Below are 17011 nucleotides of genomic sequence, written 5' to 3' on the forward strand. Positions count from 1 at the left end.
ACTGATATGTACCAAGAGTGCACTTTCAGATATTACACCAAGGAGACCGTACGAGCTAAGCATAATCCATATTAATACCAAGGTAGATGGCCAAGGTATGGTGCACTTGAAAGAGACTTCGTCGTCGAATGCAGCTTACTCGTCTCTCAGGACTGGGACTTCAATTCTGAAAAGTGCTGCATGAAGCCAAAAGGTTGAGCATTCATTCTTCTATACTCTATTTGTTGATCGGATTGTGTATTGACTTCGGTGCCGTAAACTAAAGCTTGAAAAAGGTTCCCGTCGACTCGATCCAACTACTCCCTAAAGGGGACGACGTGGTGGGGTGGGGTCACACGGCAGCATGCGCAGGTCAGGGAACGCATCCATGGCCGCCATGCCTTTGACGAACACGGCGTTAGGGGTGAGCCAGTCGTCCAGGAGCAGTCCCTCCGTGTAATGGCCCGGTGCCGGGTTGTACTGGTACGCACTCTCGGGGTTGAGCGACCACATGAATCCGCCCGCGCACTTTTGCTGGAGCATGATCTCGATGAGGGCGTCCGTGACGCGCCTGGTCGTCTTGAGCGGGTGGCCGTCGGTGGCGTATAGGCCGGCAAACTCACCAAGCACGACCGCATCCGCCTGCTTGAGGTTGAGGTACCCAAACATGTCGAAGGACGTGCCTTCCACGCGGCGCTTGAGCGTCTTGTCGTCCAACTCGTCGCCGACGCCGCCAGGGCCGTACAGATATGGCTGCGGGAACACACCCGTGTTGTAGTAATGCGGGGCATACACGACTTTGTGCTTGGTGGTGACGGTCACGGGGGTGGCGCCGGCGCCTTGTAGCCCGCCGCCCCACCAGTCAAAGTAGCTGAACGCGGTGCCATCGATCGTGACGCTCTTGGTGCCTTTGTTCACTCCTTCGACGTAAATGGACCACTGCGGACACCCCTCTAACACATACACCGTCAAAACAAGCAGATGGATAGGGATTCCGTGGGGCGTACGAAGCATGCGGTTGCCAATGGTCGCGGCGCCGTCGGCAAACTCGGCCCACGTCGCTTCAAACGGTTCGTTCTTTGCATCCAGCCCCATGACGTTCCAGTACTCGTTCGAGCACAAGTTTGTGGTCAGTATGTCCACGGCCTTGAGAAAGTCGAGTTTCGACACCCCCAGGGCATCGCTGTACCAGTTTCCCCCCGACTGCATCGGGGTCAACGTGTGCAGAGAAATGAGCACCCCGATGCGCCGATACGCCAACACTTTGATCAGCGACTGCAACGTCGTCATGTAGTTGGTCAAGTCGAGCGCGCGGTTCGATTCGACGTTCACGAGGCTTTTCTCGGGCTTGGTGTTGCGGAGGATGCTAAGGATGCACACGGGAAGCCGCACCGCGTTGAACTTGTTGGCGGCCAAGAATGCCGCCAGCACAAACTACAAGGGCAATGTGACAACCCCCTTACACGAAGACACAGGTCGTACGGCAGTGGTGCCGTTCTTTTGGTTTTCCCACAGCCCAAACGGCACGGCTAGCCCTGTTTCCATGCCAAACCTAGTTGCATATCTGGATGAGCAATGTAGGTTAAACATGTACTACAGTAGACGACCACCCACCAATTCACGCCTTTGATCGACAGCGCGACTTCCGTGCCGTTGGTCATCACCGCTACGATCTTGCCGTTCTTGCTCTGGTAGTCCAACTGCGCACATTCTACAGATCATACAATTGCATGTTCATGTCCGAATCAACGATGGTTAGATATTTCTGGGTGGGTCGTACGAGAAGCGGGGTACGTCTTGGGGTTGCCCACTTGGCCGTCATCGTCCGGAGTGGCAATGACCGAGTCCAAGATGTCGCTTGGGAGTAACGTCCCCGACCTGTTGCGGAAGAGAAGTTCGTTGGCCACCCGCGCGCGGTCTTTGGATGCTTGATGCGCCCGTTGCGCAGATGTAGCAATCAGGACGATCGCACCAGTGACAAAGATGGCGAGGAGCACAAGCCCAGGCCAAGTCTGGACGACACGAACGCATGAAGACATTGATTCACCAACCTGGTTCGAACATGCGATATGTACCCGAATGCGACCCTTGTACTCTCGCTTGGTTTCCACCTTGTCCTGAGGCGCCGGGACGATCGCAACTTTCACCTCCGTCGGACGCGGCTTGACGAGGCAGCTCGAAGACGACGACGTCGACAGGCGCTGGGACTCGCGCCACTGGGTCATGCTCAATCTGTGGTCATCTACCGTATCTGCCATGACACGTGAGAGTGTTTGGTTGCAGAATGAAGTCTTACGTTACCTCGCCAGTGGCAAGTGCATTCGAAATACGTTCAGGGGACATGGACGGCTTGCTCACAGCCTGCCACGAAAATGTGTCGCGTGACCCACGTTTGAATCGAAATACCTATTAAACGTCAGTTACAGTACAGTATTTATATGTGATCTTACAGTTAAGCTGAGTTGCCTGTAACGTTAAATAAAGTAACCAATCAAATCGAATTGTTTTCACTGTATGGTGCAACCGTCACTTGAAAGACTCTATCAAGGAGCTGCATCTCCTGCCGAGATCTCCGTCTTCACGGTTGTACTCTCGTCGCGATCCTCTCGAGAACGAGACATCGCACAGCCACAAACATGACCAACCAGTCACCACCGACATAACGTTACTCTTCCTTTTCGCCGTCGTTCTATCATGTCGCCAGTCCTTCATGCAGAACGTACAGATTGAAACGATTGCGTTGCCTTCGAAACGTCAAGACTACGTTTCAGATTCCATCACTGAATCCCCCTATGAAGAGCCCATCAAGAGAAATGACGTTGATGTACCTTTAGCACCTGGCAGTTAACTGTCCAGGGCGCCCCATGACCCACCACTTTTGCATCCAGGTACTTACTATACATGGACGTCGAAAAGGTTGACATGTTACCCCCCAACGCATGACAGGAACCGCATTTATGTGGCCACCTCAACAGCCTGAAAAGGTGTCTAATCCTGGCCTTCAAGCAAAACTTTAGAAGTCACATGTGTGTGTTGGCTTGTAATTAAACTGCATGCTGCCGAGCTTTCTCTAGTTGCACCAAGTCGAGCACTTGTCGCATGTTGCCCGAGACAACGAGCCATTCCTTGAACTTGGCTTGGATGGCTTGCTCCAGCAATTTCTTTACCGGCGTGTCAAACTCGTCGATGAGGCGCCGGAGGCCGTCCACGTTGTCTTGTGCTCTGCGCACGGCATGCTCAAACTCGATGGGTAGTGCTACGGGTAGTCGTCCCTACCCAGCCACTTAGCATCTCCCTGGCATCCACCATCCAATCCAGGCCGTCTTTACCCGAGGTGACACCGCGTCCATCTTGACAGGCACGCACACTTCTGTAAACTGCAGCGGCGTCTGCAGCACCACCGCCGCATCGGCACTGGCGTCGCTTGGCTCTACAGTGGATTAGCAAGAACTCGATTGGACCAACGTAAGCTAGGGTAGTACTACCGTCCGTGTCGAGGTTGACAAACTTGTTCCATTGCCCAGTCGAGTGCGGCACATAAGCCAGCCGACTTTGCACTAGGTGCAGACGCAGATGCGGGTACTGAGCATTGAACGGCCCAATGTAACAGCCGCGGTTGTCTCCGTCAAAGATGCTTCGTCGCGGTGTAAACACGTTGAACGTCGAGTCCAAACAGTTGCTACATACAGTCAAGTGCAAAGTGTAAACTCGAGGGATGAACCTGATAGGTAATAGTATATATCGTACGTACTGGACTCGAAGCAGCGCACACGTGGCCGATACGGTGGTGTTGTCGCATCGATCGACGGTGCAGATGCCACTGGCGGGCCCAAGCACGACTTTGCAGTTGCACGATGCCACCACACTCACATGCCGCAGCGGCCCCAGCACGTAAATGTACGCGTCGTGGCAGCCAAAGATGGTCACGTCACAGTGTCGCATAAACTCGTCCGCTCGTTTGATCACCGTGGCTTTCGACACGAGCGAAATCACGACAGGGCTACAGTAGTTAGTCCCACGTCGTCAATTCGAAACAACTTCACCATAAGTTGACGTTACCGAGGCAGGGAAGCAATGAGAGCACGCGTGGAGCCGTTGTCGCTAGGCGGCTGCTCCACTTCTACATGAAACGGTTATGGGAAGCTATAAGTAGTAATAATAAACCCTGCTAAAGACATATGTGGCCATAGGATAAGCCTACCCAAGTCCTGCGACACGGGCATGTTCAAGTGCAAAGTCGCAATAATCGAATTGTTGGGAGTGCAAGTGCCAACACGGGGATAGAGCACGTCGTTGAGGGCCAGGCGAGTTCGCAGCCACTTCAACACTTTCGACGCTAGTTGGTGCGGCTGCTGCCATTTGGGGTAGGCGGCACTCAGGCGCGGGTACTGCTGGACGTGCGATGCTCCACCGCAGAAGAGTACGCCCAGCAAGTCGAATTGTGGCGCTGTGATGATGGCGTCGTCGGCCGTTAGCGAAGTGTCGAGCACGAGACTGACCAGTAAATCCAGATTGGCTTTGACAAAGCTGAGCGCATGCGTTTCCGATTCCAACCGGTCCTTGAGTCCAATGGAATGCGGGGACGAAGGCGAGATCGGCGCCGCTAAATGGACGGGCGAGGACGCGCCGCTGGAACCAGGACTGGTCATTGGTTGGTCCTCCCGCCGCCACCTGCATGGATATGCATGTGGTTGAGCGACATGCGAATGATGGAAGGACTGACGTACACTGCGTCGAAGGAAGGCTTGGCGCGATGTTTCGACGACTTTTTGTCCATGTGGAGGAACAAGAACGTGGCGAGTTTGTAGAGCGGCACATGTTCAAGGAGAAAGTAGTCTTCGTCGGCGAGGAATGAAGGGTCTCGTTTGTTTTGTGCGTCATCTGAAGGAAGGATTGGGATCTGGTGATGGAGACACACAACCACGAGCCAAAACCTATGAGATGCTTGTAGGAACTTTGTCATCGGTGTGATGATCGTACGAGCGGCATTCGTTGTCCTTCCATTGAAACGTGGTTTCCGCCACATTCTTCCACATTGCGTACCTATGCCACATCCAGCGTCACGGACGAATAACGGAGTTGCAAGCTTCTACGAGATGGGTTGGGTGGGGGTACTACTGGCAGTTGATTCTTCAGGCCGCCTCTCCACCGACGCATGCGTATTTCCCAGCTGCCGAAGGGCAGCCACACCATTGATGATGTTCTGCGGCGTCAGATTGATCACACACCGCGACTGGAACTGCATAGCAAAGTGCTCAAATAGCTCCATGCGGAGCCAAAGCCGCTGCCGCATCTTGATGGAAGTCCCAACGGGCACCCTATGCACTTTCAGAACATTTTATCCGGCAAAATCCGGATACTGGTCCGTCTGTCCCATACAATTCAAAGGTTCAAATTCTCGTGGGGCATATCGCCAGTCACAAGTCGCTCCTACAGCGAGAACATCGCCGCCGCTATGTCTGTGAAGATGGAAGAGAACTCGGTACGTCGACGATTCTCCTTGTATCTAACGTAAGGAGGGAGAAGGTACTCAGTACTCACCCTCGACATTAATGCTGCGTAGCTGAGCCGCCAGCTGTCCCAGTGCAACGAGGAAGCATGGACCACGCTGGCCCGCATTTCCGAAATGATGGGGGACGACGAGAACATGCTCGTGTCGTACGAAAAGGTATTGTCGCACAACCGAGTCAACCCCGTGGCGCTGTACGGCATCGGATGCTGCTACGAGAAAGCTGAGAGCTACAACAAGGCGGCAGAGTGCTTCCGAGGTCTCGTGAGCTTGGGCGGCGAGCAGCAAAACAACACGGATGCGTGGGGCCACTTGGGCTATTGCTACATGATGCTGAACGATCTGTCCAACGCCCACACTGCGTATCAGTACGCCATGTACCAGAACCCACAGTCCCAGCGCGACCCTACGTTGTGGTTCGGTATCGGTCAACTGTACGAGCGGTCGGGGTCGCTCGATCACGCCGAAGAGTCGTTCCAGGTTTGTCGTCTCATTCCATGAGACTGGGATGGTTAACGGGTTTGTGTTTAATGCAGGCGGTACTGAGCTTTGATCCGCCGTTCAACATGGCGTTGGAAGCGCGCATTCGCCTCGGCATCATCGCAAAACAGCGCGGCGAATTGGACGTGGCCATCGACCGTCTCAAGTCTGTGCTGTCGATCGCGCAGACGAACGACATGCTGAGTGACGTGTGGACGCAGATCGGCCACGTGTACGAAATGAAGGCGGAAGTGGCGCTGGCGCAAAACTCGTACATGAAAGTGGTCGACTTGAACCCGAACAACGCCAAACCATTGCAGCAGCTCGGGTGGCTGTGCCTCAAGCACAACCAGCACGTCGAAGCGATCAAGTTTCTGAAGAAAGCCGTCTCCATTGGTAGGAGCCGCAGCGCTGCATTTTCCCAAGATGGTGTCTGATGTGCATACCCCCTAGACATGCAAGACGGCAAGGGGTGGTACTTGCTTGGCCGGTGCTACATGGCTGTGCGCGAGTTTGAAGAAGCGTACGATGCGTACAAGCATGCTGTCAACTCGGACCCGTCCAACCCGAACGTGTGGTGTTCGTTGGGGGTGCTGTTTTACCAACTCAACCAGCACCTGGACGCATTGGACGCGTATTCCCGCGCGATTAACATCAACCCCAACATATGCGAGGTCTGGTACAACGTCGGGACTCTGTACGACGCCTGCAACCAAACCAACGACGCCCAAGACGCGTACCAAAAGGCCGCCGAGTTGGGCGCCGACGCGCAGTTTATTCGCGAACGCCTCGACTTGCTTCGGGCCCGAGAAGCGAACCAGCCCACCACCGGCATGCCTGGCGCCAACGCGTCCCCTGGCCCGTCCGAGCCCCCGACCACGTCCCCCATGCCTTCGTTCACGTCCAAGAGCGCCCCTCCCCCGGTGAACGCGCCGCCGCCGCCGTCTCAAGGCGGAAGCGGCAACCTGCAGCAGCCGCCCGGTCCGTCGATGGGAGGTCCCCCCATGTCCCTTCCGCATAGCATGGGACAAGGAGGCCCGTCGCAACAAGGAGGCAACCCTGGCTCAATAAGCAGCAGCGGCCCGTACAACCCCAACGGCCAGCCCCCTCCTCCAGGAATGATGGGTGGAATGCCGCCGGGTATGTCGCTGGGACAAGGTCCGCCCGGAAGTATGCGCCCGATGGGCCATCGCGGGGGCCCCATGGGCAGCTTGAGCGGCCCGATCAGTGGCGGCAGCGGTAATATTGGCATGGGTGTGCCCCGGGGCATGATGGAACCGCAAGGTAAGATGTGACCACGGTTGTAAGTCTCTCATAAGATCATTCATTATCTTGCATAGGTCGCCGATAAACTACTACCTTGGAGAGACGACGACTGACAAACAAGACATTTATAAAGACAAATACCAATTGAATTCCGAACGTGTTGTATATGTTCTATGGTTTATACTCGGTTTGTGTTTGATAGACGAGTCGAAGTCGCTGGACGTGGTCGCGTTGCAAATGCAAGTTCAATTCGTCCAAGTGGAGCTACATAGATACAGTAGTTAGGTGTAATAATGCAAATGGGGACATCACAGGGGCAATGCCTAGCAAGATATATACATGTATTCATACATTGGCTTGGTGCTGGGATTTCTCAGCGTCTGTGAAGGCGTCCCACGCTTGTTCAACGGCCCGCCGCTTGCTGTTTAAATCAGCGGCAGCAATCGCAATGTCGGCTTCGTACTCGGTCAATTGGGCACGAAGCTACGACAGGTTATCACATGAATCATCCACTACATACAGTATATATCCCAACCGAGTCGACGTCGATCTTGTGCTGCAATGCATGCATTTGTTTCCATATCACGTCGTCCATCTAGGACGAAGTCAGTTGAGTTGTGAATGGATTGTGGAGGATGACAACCCAAAGGCATCGAAACGCAGCTTCCACCACGGGGCGTAGCGCGACATGGCATTCGCGACACAGTTCGACTGGCGCGCACGGGACGACGCCGATGTCTACGTCGGACTGTACAACATGACATTCCCAACAATATAAAAAACGGTTCGAGTCGAACCTGGGGCTGCAACTGCATCCATCCTGCAGCTATCATCTCCCAAAACCTACGGTCGCCAGCTGCGCCACTGAACAATTCCAACACAGCCCCAACTAAAATACAAGGAAGAAACCACATGAGATAACCCGAAGCAGCAAGCACACAGTACCGTTTACAGCCACGCGTTTGTCTCGCTTCATGAGCGCTTGCGGCCCCGCTAGCATCTGCAAGTCCGAGCCGAGCCCACAGAGCCGCTGGAACACTTGCCATTTCTCCACGGCGTCAACTTGAGTCGCCTTGTCGGCTTGGTCCAACGCGTTGTTGTCCAAGTGCAAGAACGTTCGCAACGACTGCGCCACGTCACGTTGATAACCATCACAAGTTTGCTGTACGAGATCCTGTTGGTTCAAACTTTACGAACCAGTCATGTTTCAAGTGTAGAGTAAAAACAACAGGCTACCTACCGTAGCGTAGGCACCGTTGGCAATGGCGGCACAGAGAGCGTCTAAATCGACCCATGAATTGCCCACTACATAAAAGGAATCCCTCTACCTTAGTACAAACACAATACTATGGTAGGATGTTTGCAAACCAGTGTCGAGAATACGTTGCCGATCGTCGTCTGAACCATCCAGACCATAAGTGGCCTACAGTGATATCCGTCATGTGGATGTCATCCAAGCAAATGGGAACGCAACCATCAAGGCAGACAGCTTGGCCGCGGCATCCCTGTTATCGAATCTACAGTATCAGCCCCGAATTCAATCATCATGATCATGCGATGGAGAGCATTGGAGACCAACCTGCCGCCCTGGGGACGAACGAGCAAGCACACGTCGTGCTGCGACTGGTCGACCACAAATTCGCCCACGACGTCGGCCATGGACGTGGTCCACACTACATGGGCTTCGTGTGCATGTGAGATAGGACAATCGGGCGTTGGAGGTCGTACCGAGGTGGTTGTTGCAAAGACCTTGAAACCACAAATGGAGCTGAGACAGTTCAGTTGGGTCCAAGGCACGGACAAGGGCGGCGCGGTCGGCGGCAATGTACAACGAAATGCTGTCTGCAACGTCAAACTCGCGAACTTGCTGCAAGGCTGTCGTGACGACTGTGCGTTGATGAGCTCGGATCCTACAGCAGCAAGCATATTTCCATATTATGACAAGATATGCTAGTGCCAGAGGAGGTAATAGTATGTCGCACTTGGACTGGTACGAGGCGTCGTTAAAGCCACTCTCGACAGTGTATTGGATGGAGCGAAGACACCGGAGAATCCCAACCCATGCATGACGAAGCGAATGCAGTGGCGGTATGGGTAACATGGTGCCGTGGACATCTGCTGGGAGTATCGTAGTGAGATCCTTTGCAAAGTGTTCGAACCTACCTAAATCGATTCGAGTGCCATCTCCAAGCACTCTACCATATACTGTTATGCTTGGCTTGTTTTGTGCATGCGTACGTACCTGTTCATGACGCAAGTTGGATCGTCTTGAGGAGGTAGCACTAACAAGTGGGGAAAACTAGGCTGCGTCTGCATGAGCCGCAAGGCATCTGTCTCGGTGTCGTCGTCAAACTGCCGAGTATCGCTCACAATCAACTCCATCATTGCAATATTGCCAAATACGTACAGACGTCTTGGGACTAGCGTCGTGTGATGCGAGGAGGCTTGACTTGACCATTGCGATCTCGGATGCATGCTCTGATTCCGTGATCAATGCAGCCGTTAGCACCGCACCAGTACATAGAGCTACAAGTCAAGTACGCAATGAGACCCTAAACAAGCCATGCTATGCCAACCATAATGCGTTGGCTTCACTCGCGACAAGATCGATCGGATGGCAGACATTACGGTGGTCACGTTTTTCATCAGCAAAAGTAAATTATCCGGATCAATTATGTCACGTATCCGGTTCAATTAAATTATCCGGCTCAATTAAATTATCCGGCTCAATTCTGTCGCGTATCCGGTTCAAAATCGACCATATTCATTCAGACAATACTTGTCGCTGATTGGCTATATTATTTTTCTCTTTTTCAAGAGGGAACAGTAGAGCGACCTACCTATACATAATTGGAAAAATCCAAGCAAAAGTACAAGAATAAGCACAAAAACTATCGAAAATAAAATACATTCGTTCACCACCATTACTGTACGTTCTATATAGTAAGTCGCAAGTTGCTAGCTGGTCCTGTCGCTAGCCCAATATCCGACTCAACGAAAAATTGCCGGCCATCGATGCCTGGTTACGCTCCAGCATCGTTCTGCACGACACGGGTTCGTTGTCGTGCTCGCCCTTCATCCGCTTGGCCGCCCGCGGACTGTGCACTTGAGGTTCCCGCGCCCGCTTTTCCAGCGCCACCAGTCGGTCGTCCAACGTCGCCATGGCCACAAACATCTCGGGGATGGTAAACCACTGCAAAAACACCTTCTTGGACGGATCGCACTTGCACAACTTGTGCGCGTGGCGCAGACACGCGACCTTCGTGTGTGAGCAACTGCACGCAATACCCGAGAAGAACAGACTATGCTTGCATGCGACGCACTGCCGCCTGTCGTCGTACCCCATTTCGTCGTCGGTCAGCGCATCGTCCCGCTTCGCCATGGCCACCACCATGACAATGCCAGATTGGACAAGTTGGTCGCGCAGACGGATCTCTTCGTCGACGATGCGGTTCATCTCGTCCAGGAGCATGCGACTGGCGTGCACCAACGCGCCCTCGTCCGTCGACTCGCCGGGTTTGTGGTCATCTGGGAACAGCCCCCGCATGGCAAGGACGTACATGAACCGATCGTGGGAAAATACTGAAAGGCGGCCAAAGTCCCGGTAGCGTTCGCTGCACAGCCGCCCAAACGGAAGCCAGTCGGGGAGGCAAAAGTTAACGGCTTCGTTGCAGTTAAACTAGTACATCCAACTTGAGTTGACAACAGATTGGACACATATATATACAAATACCCCTTGGCTGAATCCGCAATGATAGCCTTGAGGGAACGTCAAGACAATGTCGCCTGGTTCCTAGTAGGTGTCGATGAATTCCCATAATCGCGACCAACTAATGAATATACTAATGGCAACTAATGAATATACTAATGGGTCGTACTTGGACCAACGAGTAGACGTCAATGTTGTGCTGGCGGATGACAGTGGGCGACACCATCGTCACCAACTACACAATTGTTGAGTTCAAAGTGCAGTTTGAAGTGATCCACATTCGTACGTGAAAGAACAAGTCGGGTTTCTTGTCAAAGCGATGTGGGACAAGGGACTTCCACACCCGTTCAAACGTGTCGCAGCTGGTCGCGGGGATGCCGTACCAGTGCTTCTTGGCCCCCGTGTGCATGTAGTTGATGCTGTACAGGTAGTTGTCTTCAAAGTGCCAGCAAAAACTGGCAAACAACATGCCAAAGTACACCCATGGCACGTTCACACCGTTGATCTGGGCGTCGATGTGCCGAAGCAGCGACCCGTGCGCCGACGGAAGGTTGTTCAAGTTCCACGCGGTGTGGTCGTAGTACGCGCGACTGGCAAAGTCCACATGTTCTGACAGGTACATCAGATGACGACTTCACAGTGAGAACGATGGGTATTACCGTGTCGGGCATCGTGGCGAACATCGCGGGCCACGCGGGGGAAGCCGCTCCCGACGACAGAAACGTCCAGGTCGTTAGCGTATTCCACCTGCCCAAGAGCGTCAAAGTGACGTGATGCTGCGACAACATAATACCTCCAACGACTCGTATGACGTTTCGACGATCTTCCAGTACTCCTTTTCAAAATCGCGGTCGGTCCAAGTCGCCGGATCGATGTCCTTGCGCGCAAACCACGCCGCCTTGAACGCACGCGCCGCCTTGCGATACGACTGGAGCGTGTGATCCTTGCCGTCCTTGTACGACTTACCCTCTTGTAAGCGATGTACCTTCTGCAGCTTTGTCTCAAACATGTGTGTGTCGTTGTCGTAGTTGATCATGTGCGGCGGCGCCCAGCCCTTCGGCGGCACGATCTTCGCGATGCCATACCGCGCTCCTTCCTTGGCGACATGATTGATGTATGCCACGGGGTTGGCGAACTCCTCCATCGTCGGGTAGAACACGCGGGCAGGGGCGACAGGGGCTACCTCCTCGTACCCCACTTCCTTCGCACTGCGCTCCATGGCAAGGCGAAGCATGCGTTCTTCGGATGCGTCGTGACTAAACCCCGGATTGCTCACTGTGCGAAGCGGCCGGCCACTGCGGCTCGTCCCCACGGGGGGGCGTTGTCGTGGAGAAGGCTCCGACGAGGAGCTGCTGCAGTCGTCCGACGATTCGGATGATGACTCCGTGTCATGGGGGCAGCCTGGCGTGGAATCACATTGTGACGTGCTGCGACGCCCCCTACCTCCACCTCCGCGCCCACCTCGGCCCCTGCCTCGACCGCGACCTCGACCACCTCCTCGCATGTTGAACTGTTCAAGCGTTGATCAACCAAAACTACAAATAGTGGGTGGATTTCCGATTGGGAGTGTGTTACGTTGGGTGTTTTGAGTTTAAATTATTTTATCATCTGGACTTCACTATTCAGGGTCCAACCGTGCGGAAAGAATTTGACATAAAAACACGAAACAGATTCCTTGGCGCATGACCACAGTTCGATCTTGTCCGAACATCCACAGTGTCTACATTCATGGAGCGCCTATCCCCTGCAGCAACAGTCGACAAATTGCATCGGACTCCTCACATGCATTCAGGACGTTAATCCAGCTGGATGCCATATTCCAGATATAGATCGACATGACTACTTCCAGCGATTGGGTTTCTCATTTTAGCTTAGAATTCACACTTTCAAGAAGGGCACTTTGGCCCGATCTACTTTACCAGGTTCAGACATCCGGACATTATCCGGATGATTAAAGCCAGTCCTAAAGTCACTTTTAGTTTTGCCCCCGACCACGCAAGAGTTCTTTGTCTGCCTTTCTTTCCTCGTCCCCTTGACAGGTTAGTTCCTCCATTCTACCTATGCGCCGTCCTTCGTGGGCATCCCGCTCGATGAGTCCTACCCTCTGGCCTACGTTGTCTGGAAGATGGATCCTCCTTCTACGAGATCGATCGTGCGCCGCGACTGGCGGACATCAAGGAGCACACGTCAGCCAACTTGGCCAACGTGATGTAGCGCCAGTCAGTCAAGCCTCTTGCCACTCAGCGCTATTTAGCGCAAAACTTTTTAAATGTCCGCCATATGTACCAACCTCCAGTATATCTACCACACTACTATGTGTTCCTATGCCCCCTTTAAGCTGCTCAAAACTCGCTTCGAGTTGAATGGCATGGACAATAACCCCACCGTGATTGCTAACACCTACGTACTCTCAAGTTCACTGACAACAGTTGTACCACACCCTCGCCGTGGAACACAACAACCTCGTAAAGCGTTATTGTGCGTCTATGACACCGCCCATGTTCCAACGGACGTGTGCTCGTCTATCGACTACGCTATCTAAAATTCGACCTATAACACTCTGTATAAAATGCGTTTATTGCAGACAACGGCCTCTTTGAAGTCATCAAGAACTATGTTTCTACTGCCTGAGCTGCCATGGTGAACATCGTTGTTGACCATGCTTGAGTCTGCTCTCCGCAATGTCCTCGACAATCGTGCCCAACGCGCTTCGCTCTGGGTTGCCTCAGCACTGCCACCACTCTCCAAGCCCGCAGTCAGTATTTGGCGATTATTCATGTGAGCGTGCGCAGAGGAAGACGCAGGAGATGGTACAATCAAGAATGAATTGATAGCGTTAAAACTACTACGCTATCAATAAGCTACGGGCAACCAACCATTGATGTATCGCCGGGCGAACACCTTGGTTGCGCAAGAGGACTTGTCGGTGTGCGAAGGTACACCTTGGACTGAAGAGACACCTTGGACTGAAGATGTGTCGACTACTCATCCGGTTAGCAACCGGTTACACCCTCCCCTACTTAAGACAGAACGTGCCATCATCACGTGGTCAAAAATGGGAAGGAACTGTGGCGTGATAGTTGAGATTGAGATGGCAGACGAAGGCAAGAAGCGCAAGGTGAACGAGATCGCCGAGGATGCCGACAACAGCGTCGAAGAGGCCAAGGCGTCGGCGCAGCAAGTGGAGGTGGTGGACCTCACAGCCGAGTCGGATGACGACGGCGGAGTAGTGTCGAGCGAGGACGCGGCTGAAGTGGCACAGCGTAAGGCCGACTGGGAGGCCAAGGCGGCCGTGAAGCGCGAACGGCTTGGACAGCTGGAGCAGCAAGCGGCTGCCGACTTGGTAAAGTGCGCGATGCAAACAGTGGGCGCCGAAGGTGTACAAAAGCTGCTGGAGCAGCACTTGGCACGGGAGGAGGCCGCCAAGAAGTCAAGAGCGGCCGAAGAGGTGAAGGCGAAGGCAAGGCGCGCTGAAGAGGCCAAAGCGATCGCAGCGGCTGCGGCGAAGGCGGCGGACGAAGCAGCCAAGGAGGCTGCGGAAGCAGCGAGGAAGGTGACCAGCGAAGGTGTGACTGGGACACCCTCAGGCGATGGGGGACATCCCAACGCTATGGGCGTTGGGGGAAAAGAAAGAAAGGCGAGCGGCGTGGGAACCGCCGTTAAGATGGAGGCCAAAGTGAAGGCCGAACTTGCTGGACCGGAGCGGACCGGCCTAGCCCGAGACGAAGTGTTCGCGCGAGAGTTGGGTTTCCACTGGGATTGCTCTCGGATCTTCACGCCTGCCGGTTGGGGTGGCGTGGACTTGGAGTATGTGCGCGGCGTTACGCGCCATTTGACGAGACTCGCGAGGATTGGGGATACTAGGTGGCCAATGCTGCCGGCGTGGAACGGTACCTGCGCTTGTTTTCAAGCGCCCAATCGTTTGAGTTGCGGGTGCTGTGGATGCTGCTTGCCATAGAGTGCATGCAGCTTGCGAGGGTGAGTTTTCACCGGTTTGATGAGTTCAAGGGCGCCATGCGCGAGTTGCATGAACGGGAGCGCCTGGAGCGCTGGACGGTTGACGTGGGGCGGATCGAGCTTTGCAATGATGAAACATTGCTGGAGTACCTTGTATCGTTTGTGTGGACGCTGGTCGGACAAGGCAGTGGGCGGCATGGGCAGTTGCCGCTGACAGCGGGGCGGTTGGCCAACTCGCTATCTAATTTCGCCGGGGTGCGGCGACAGAAGCATGGGCGTTTGGACGCACGGTCTGTCGCGAGGATCGCCGCCCGCGTAAATATGCGGCGCGGGCCTGAGGTAATTGTTGTTTAACATAATCTTCTGATTGCCAAGTTGTAGTTGGCCCGACTCGCACAGCGAACTCCCGACCCGTCGCTGTCCATCGCGATCCCGCGATCGGCAGTGCCAGGGCGCTCACCCCCTCGGGGGCAAGCGACGATGTCGGCGGCGGCGCCGGTGCAAGGAGCGCGGGTGACGCCAAGCGGGTTTTCGGTGCTCCCTGCGAGCGCCTGGTCGAGCGTATGGGCTTCGCCAACGGCGAGTTCCTCGACATGGGCGCGCGAAGATTAGCAGGTGAGAGCAACGGCGGCGCGGCCGACGAATCCGTTCGCGGGGTACAATCCGCCGTCGGGACCTCAACAGGGTGGTCAATTGACAGCGGTGGAGCGGCAAGCAGCCGCAGATTATCGGGCGGGGGCGCGGGCGATTTGCGGCGCCGCAACAAGTGGTGGTGCCGATGTCGAGGACGGCGACAGCTGGGGAGTCGGAGGAAGAGGAGAAGTCGGAGGCGGCGGAAGAGGAAGAGCCACCGCGGGATCCGAAGGATCGGTTGCCGTCACTTCATCGGTCGTAGGAGTAGATAATAACGATAAATAACGTTTGAGTTTACCCACATAATATGTTGGATGGATCTGCCATGAGGTGGGCAAGTCAAGCTTGTAGTTGGTGGGACTGACCACGCGAAGAACGGCAAAGGGGCCGTGCCAAGCACTTCGTAGCTTGACATTGGAAGACATTCCAACCGCTCGTGCGCGGAATGATGGGCGGGCACCGCCGACTTGTGGAGGAGAACTTGTTCGCCCACGGCGAAGAACGCGAGGTTAGAGCGGCCATGTTTGCTGGCTTGAGTTGATTGGCGCTGCTGAGCGGCAGCGATGCTCTCATGGATCTGTTGCATAACAGAGACGCGACGGGAGAGGAAACTCTGAATGGTTTGGAGAGTGCGGTTGGGGGCGTTGGAAAGTACGCGTGCAGGCCGCGCGGTGACTCCACCCCCACTTGAGGTCGAACCGTCGAGCATTGGAGGGAGGCGGGGGTATTGGAGATGGACCGCATAATGCGGCGAAAAGCCAGTGGACGCCTGAACCGAGGCGTTGTAAGCGAAAACCGCGTGTTGTAGCGTGACAGCCTAAGAGGAAGCGGTAGAGACGGAGTAGCTCCGGAGGATATCTTCGAGGATGCGGTTGGCGCGTTCCGTTTGGCCGTCGGACTCGGGGTGATCCGAAGTCGACATATCGAGCGAGGTGTCGCAGAGGGCTAAGAGGGTGGACCAAAACTTCGCCGTGAACCGCGGGTCGCGGTCCGAAACGATGGAGCGAGGTAGGCCAAAACGAGAGAAAACGTGGTTGAAAAAGATGCGAGTGGCATCAGCGCCGCTCAGCGTGTCTCGGACGGGGACGGCAATAACGTATTTCGACGCGCGGTCGACACAAACCATAATGCCGGTGTTGCCGCGGGCGTCGCGGGGCAGGCCAAACATGAAATCCATGCTGACGGACGACCAAAGTTCGTCGGGAATAGGCAGAGGTTGGAGTGAAGCCCGAGAGGAGGCGGTGATTTTAGTGCGCTGGCAAGCGTCGCAATGAGCGACGTAGCGCACAACGGATTTATACATGCGGGGCCACCAGTATGAACGCGCCAGGATCGCGTGCATTTTGTCGCGGCCGAAATGGCGGCCTCTGGGGGAGTCATGGTAGGATCGAAGGAGAGTGAGGCGCAGTTGCGTGTCACCGGGCACAACAATGCACGGTGGTGAGTCCGCGGTGGGTTGAAACATCAAAAACCCATCG

At 54.7% G+C, this 17011-nt stretch overlaps 5 protein-coding genes across 12 annotated transcripts; 1 reads left to right on the forward strand and 4 right to left on the reverse strand.

Annotated features, from left to right (window-relative positions):
• Nucleotides 1-79: 79 nt before the first annotated feature.
• Nucleotides 80-2259, reverse strand: H257_00416. 2 transcript variants are annotated; one of them, XM_009823104.1, is made up of 6 exons: nucleotides 2055-2204; nucleotides 1760-1991; nucleotides 1594-1690; nucleotides 1462-1531; nucleotides 987-1413; nucleotides 80-932 (listed from the first exon to the last, which is right to left on the reverse strand). In XM_009823104.1, exons 1-6 carry the CDS (start codon nucleotides 2202-2204, stop codon nucleotides 304-306), a joined length of 1605 nt encoding a protein of 534 aa, XP_009821406.1. In that variant the 3' UTR covers nucleotides 80-303. The 2 variants fall into 2 exon arrangements, with proteins under 2 accessions (XP_009821406.1, XP_009821405.1); XM_009823103.1 differs by having other exon boundaries at nucleotides 80-1413; nucleotides 2055-2259.
• Nucleotides 2260-2890: 631 nt separating this feature from the next.
• H257_00417 (hypothetical protein) lies at nucleotides 2891-5294 on the reverse strand. Of its 6 annotated transcripts, none has more exons than XM_009823106.1 (9): nucleotides 5073-5294; nucleotides 4960-5022; nucleotides 4707-4913; nucleotides 4181-4650; nucleotides 4039-4099; nucleotides 3731-3979; nucleotides 3465-3658; nucleotides 3256-3409; nucleotides 2891-3201 (listed from the first exon to the last, which is right to left on the reverse strand). In XM_009823106.1, the coding sequence occupies exons 1-8, from the start codon at nucleotides 5270-5272 to the stop codon at nucleotides 3264-3266; spliced, it is 1590 nt and encodes a 529-aa protein (XP_009821408.1). In that variant the 5' UTR covers nucleotides 5273-5294; the 3' UTR covers nucleotides 2891-3201; nucleotides 3256-3263. The 6 variants fall into 6 exon arrangements, with proteins under 6 accessions (XP_009821408.1, XP_009821407.1, XP_009821409.1 ...); XM_009823105.1 differs by having other exon boundaries at nucleotides 2891-3251; nucleotides 3309-3409; nucleotides 5073-5292; XM_009823107.1 differs by having other exon boundaries at nucleotides 4707-5022.
• A 73-nt stretch (nucleotides 5295-5367) lies between these two features.
• On the forward strand, nucleotides 5368-7390 carry H257_00418 (hypothetical protein). Its single transcript, XM_009823111.1, has 5 exons — nucleotides 5368-5461; nucleotides 5543-5968; nucleotides 6025-6364; nucleotides 6422-7252; nucleotides 7309-7390. Exons 1-5 carry the CDS (start codon nucleotides 5435-5437, stop codon nucleotides 7317-7319), a joined length of 1635 nt encoding a protein of 544 aa, XP_009821413.1. The 5' UTR covers nucleotides 5368-5434; the 3' UTR covers nucleotides 7320-7390.
• H257_00419 lies at nucleotides 7367-9878 on the reverse strand. Of its 2 annotated transcripts, XM_009823112.1 has the most exons (16): nucleotides 9811-9878; nucleotides 9642-9760; nucleotides 9477-9586; nucleotides 9398-9429; nucleotides 9217-9349; nucleotides 8963-9144; nucleotides 8814-8916; nucleotides 8709-8751; nucleotides 8603-8657; nucleotides 8475-8539; nucleotides 8180-8408; nucleotides 8032-8123; nucleotides 7878-7982; nucleotides 7770-7829; nucleotides 7586-7717; nucleotides 7367-7498 (listed from the first exon to the last, which is right to left on the reverse strand). In XM_009823112.1, exons 1-16 carry the CDS (start codon nucleotides 9857-9859, stop codon nucleotides 7406-7408), a joined length of 1602 nt encoding a protein of 533 aa, XP_009821414.1. In that variant the 5' UTR covers nucleotides 9860-9878; the 3' UTR covers nucleotides 7367-7405. The 2 variants fall into 2 exon arrangements, with proteins under 2 accessions (XP_009821414.1, XP_009821415.1); XM_009823113.1 differs by having other exon boundaries at nucleotides 7586-7829.
• A 249-nt stretch (nucleotides 9879-10127) lies between these two features.
• H257_00420 (hypothetical protein) lies at nucleotides 10128-12490 on the reverse strand. The gene is made up of 6 exons (XM_009823114.1): nucleotides 11737-12490; nucleotides 11603-11690; nucleotides 11230-11552; nucleotides 11113-11178; nucleotides 10968-11027; nucleotides 10128-10913 (listed from the first exon to the last, which is right to left on the reverse strand). The coding sequence occupies exons 1-6, from the start codon at nucleotides 12445-12447 to the stop codon at nucleotides 10209-10211; spliced, it is 1953 nt and encodes a 650-aa protein (XP_009821416.1). The 5' UTR covers nucleotides 12448-12490; the 3' UTR covers nucleotides 10128-10208.
• Nucleotides 12491-17011: the final 4521 nt, after the last annotated feature.

This window comes from Aphanomyces astaci (assembly GCF_000520075.1).
Source record: "Aphanomyces astaci strain APO3 unplaced genomic scaffold supercont1.1, whole genome shotgun sequence".
Classification (NCBI taxonomy): Eukaryota; Oomycota; class Saprolegniomycetes; order Saprolegniales; family Verrucalvaceae; genus Aphanomyces; species Aphanomyces astaci.

Bases quoted from the DNA above. Each gene is read 5' to 3' on its own strand.
- H257_00420 (XM_009823114.1), bottom strand. From the start codon at position 12,447: ATGCGAGGAGGTGGTCGAGGTCGCGGTCGAGGCAGGGGCCGAGGTGGG. The intron at 11,553-11,602 runs GTAATACCCATC...TGTACCTGTCAG, and splicing joins TCGCCACGATGCCCGACACG to AACATGTGGACTTTGCCAGT. The intron at 11,028-11,112 runs GTACGACCCATT...GACACCTACTAG, and splicing joins ACGTCTACTCGTTGGTCCAA to GAACCAGGCGACATTGTCTT.
- H257_00416 (XM_009823103.1), bottom strand. From the start codon at position 2,237: ATGGCAGATACGGTAGATGACCACAGATTGAGCATGACCCAGTGGCGC. The intron at 1,992-2,054 runs GTACATATCGCA...CGTGTCGTCCAG, and splicing joins AGTACAAGGGTCGCATTCGG to ACTTGGCCTGGGCTTGTGCT. The intron at 1,414-1,461 runs GTACGACCTGTG...TTGCCCTTGTAG, and splicing joins AAAAGAACGGCACCACTGCC to TTTGTGCTGGCGGCATTCTT.
- H257_00419 (XM_009823112.1), bottom strand. From the start codon at position 9,859: ATGTCTGCCATCCGATCGATCTTGTCGCGAGTGAAGCCAACGCATTAT. The intron at 9,350-9,397 runs GTAGGTTCGAAC...TACTCCCAGCAG, and splicing joins TGGCACTCGAATCGATTTAG to ATGTCCACGGCACCATGTTA. The intron at 9,145-9,216 runs GTGCGACATACT...TTGCTGCTGTAG, and splicing joins GACGCCTCGTACCAGTCCAA to GATCCGAGCTCATCAACGCA.
- H257_00418 (XM_009823111.1), top strand. From the start codon at position 5,435: ATGTCTGTGAAGATGGAAGAGAACTCG. The intron at 5,462-5,542 runs GTACGTCGACGA...AATGCTGCGTAG, and splicing joins TGAAGATGGAAGAGAACTCG to CTGAGCCGCCAGCTGTCCCA. The intron at 6,365-6,421 runs GTAGGAGCCGCA...CATACCCCCTAG, and splicing joins GAAGAAAGCCGTCTCCATTG to ACATGCAAGACGGCAAGGGG.
- H257_00417 (XM_009823105.1), bottom strand. From the start codon at position 5,272: ATGCGGCAGCGGCTTTGGCTCCGCATGGAGCTATTTGAGCACTTTGCT. The intron at 5,023-5,072 runs GTAGAAGCTTGC...GATGTGGCATAG, and splicing joins ACCCCCACCCAACCCATCTC to GTACGCAATGTGGAAGAATG. The intron at 4,100-4,180 runs GTAGGCTTATCC...CGTTTCATGTAG, and splicing joins GCCCGTGTCGCAGGACTTGG to AAGTGGAGCAGCCGCCTAGC.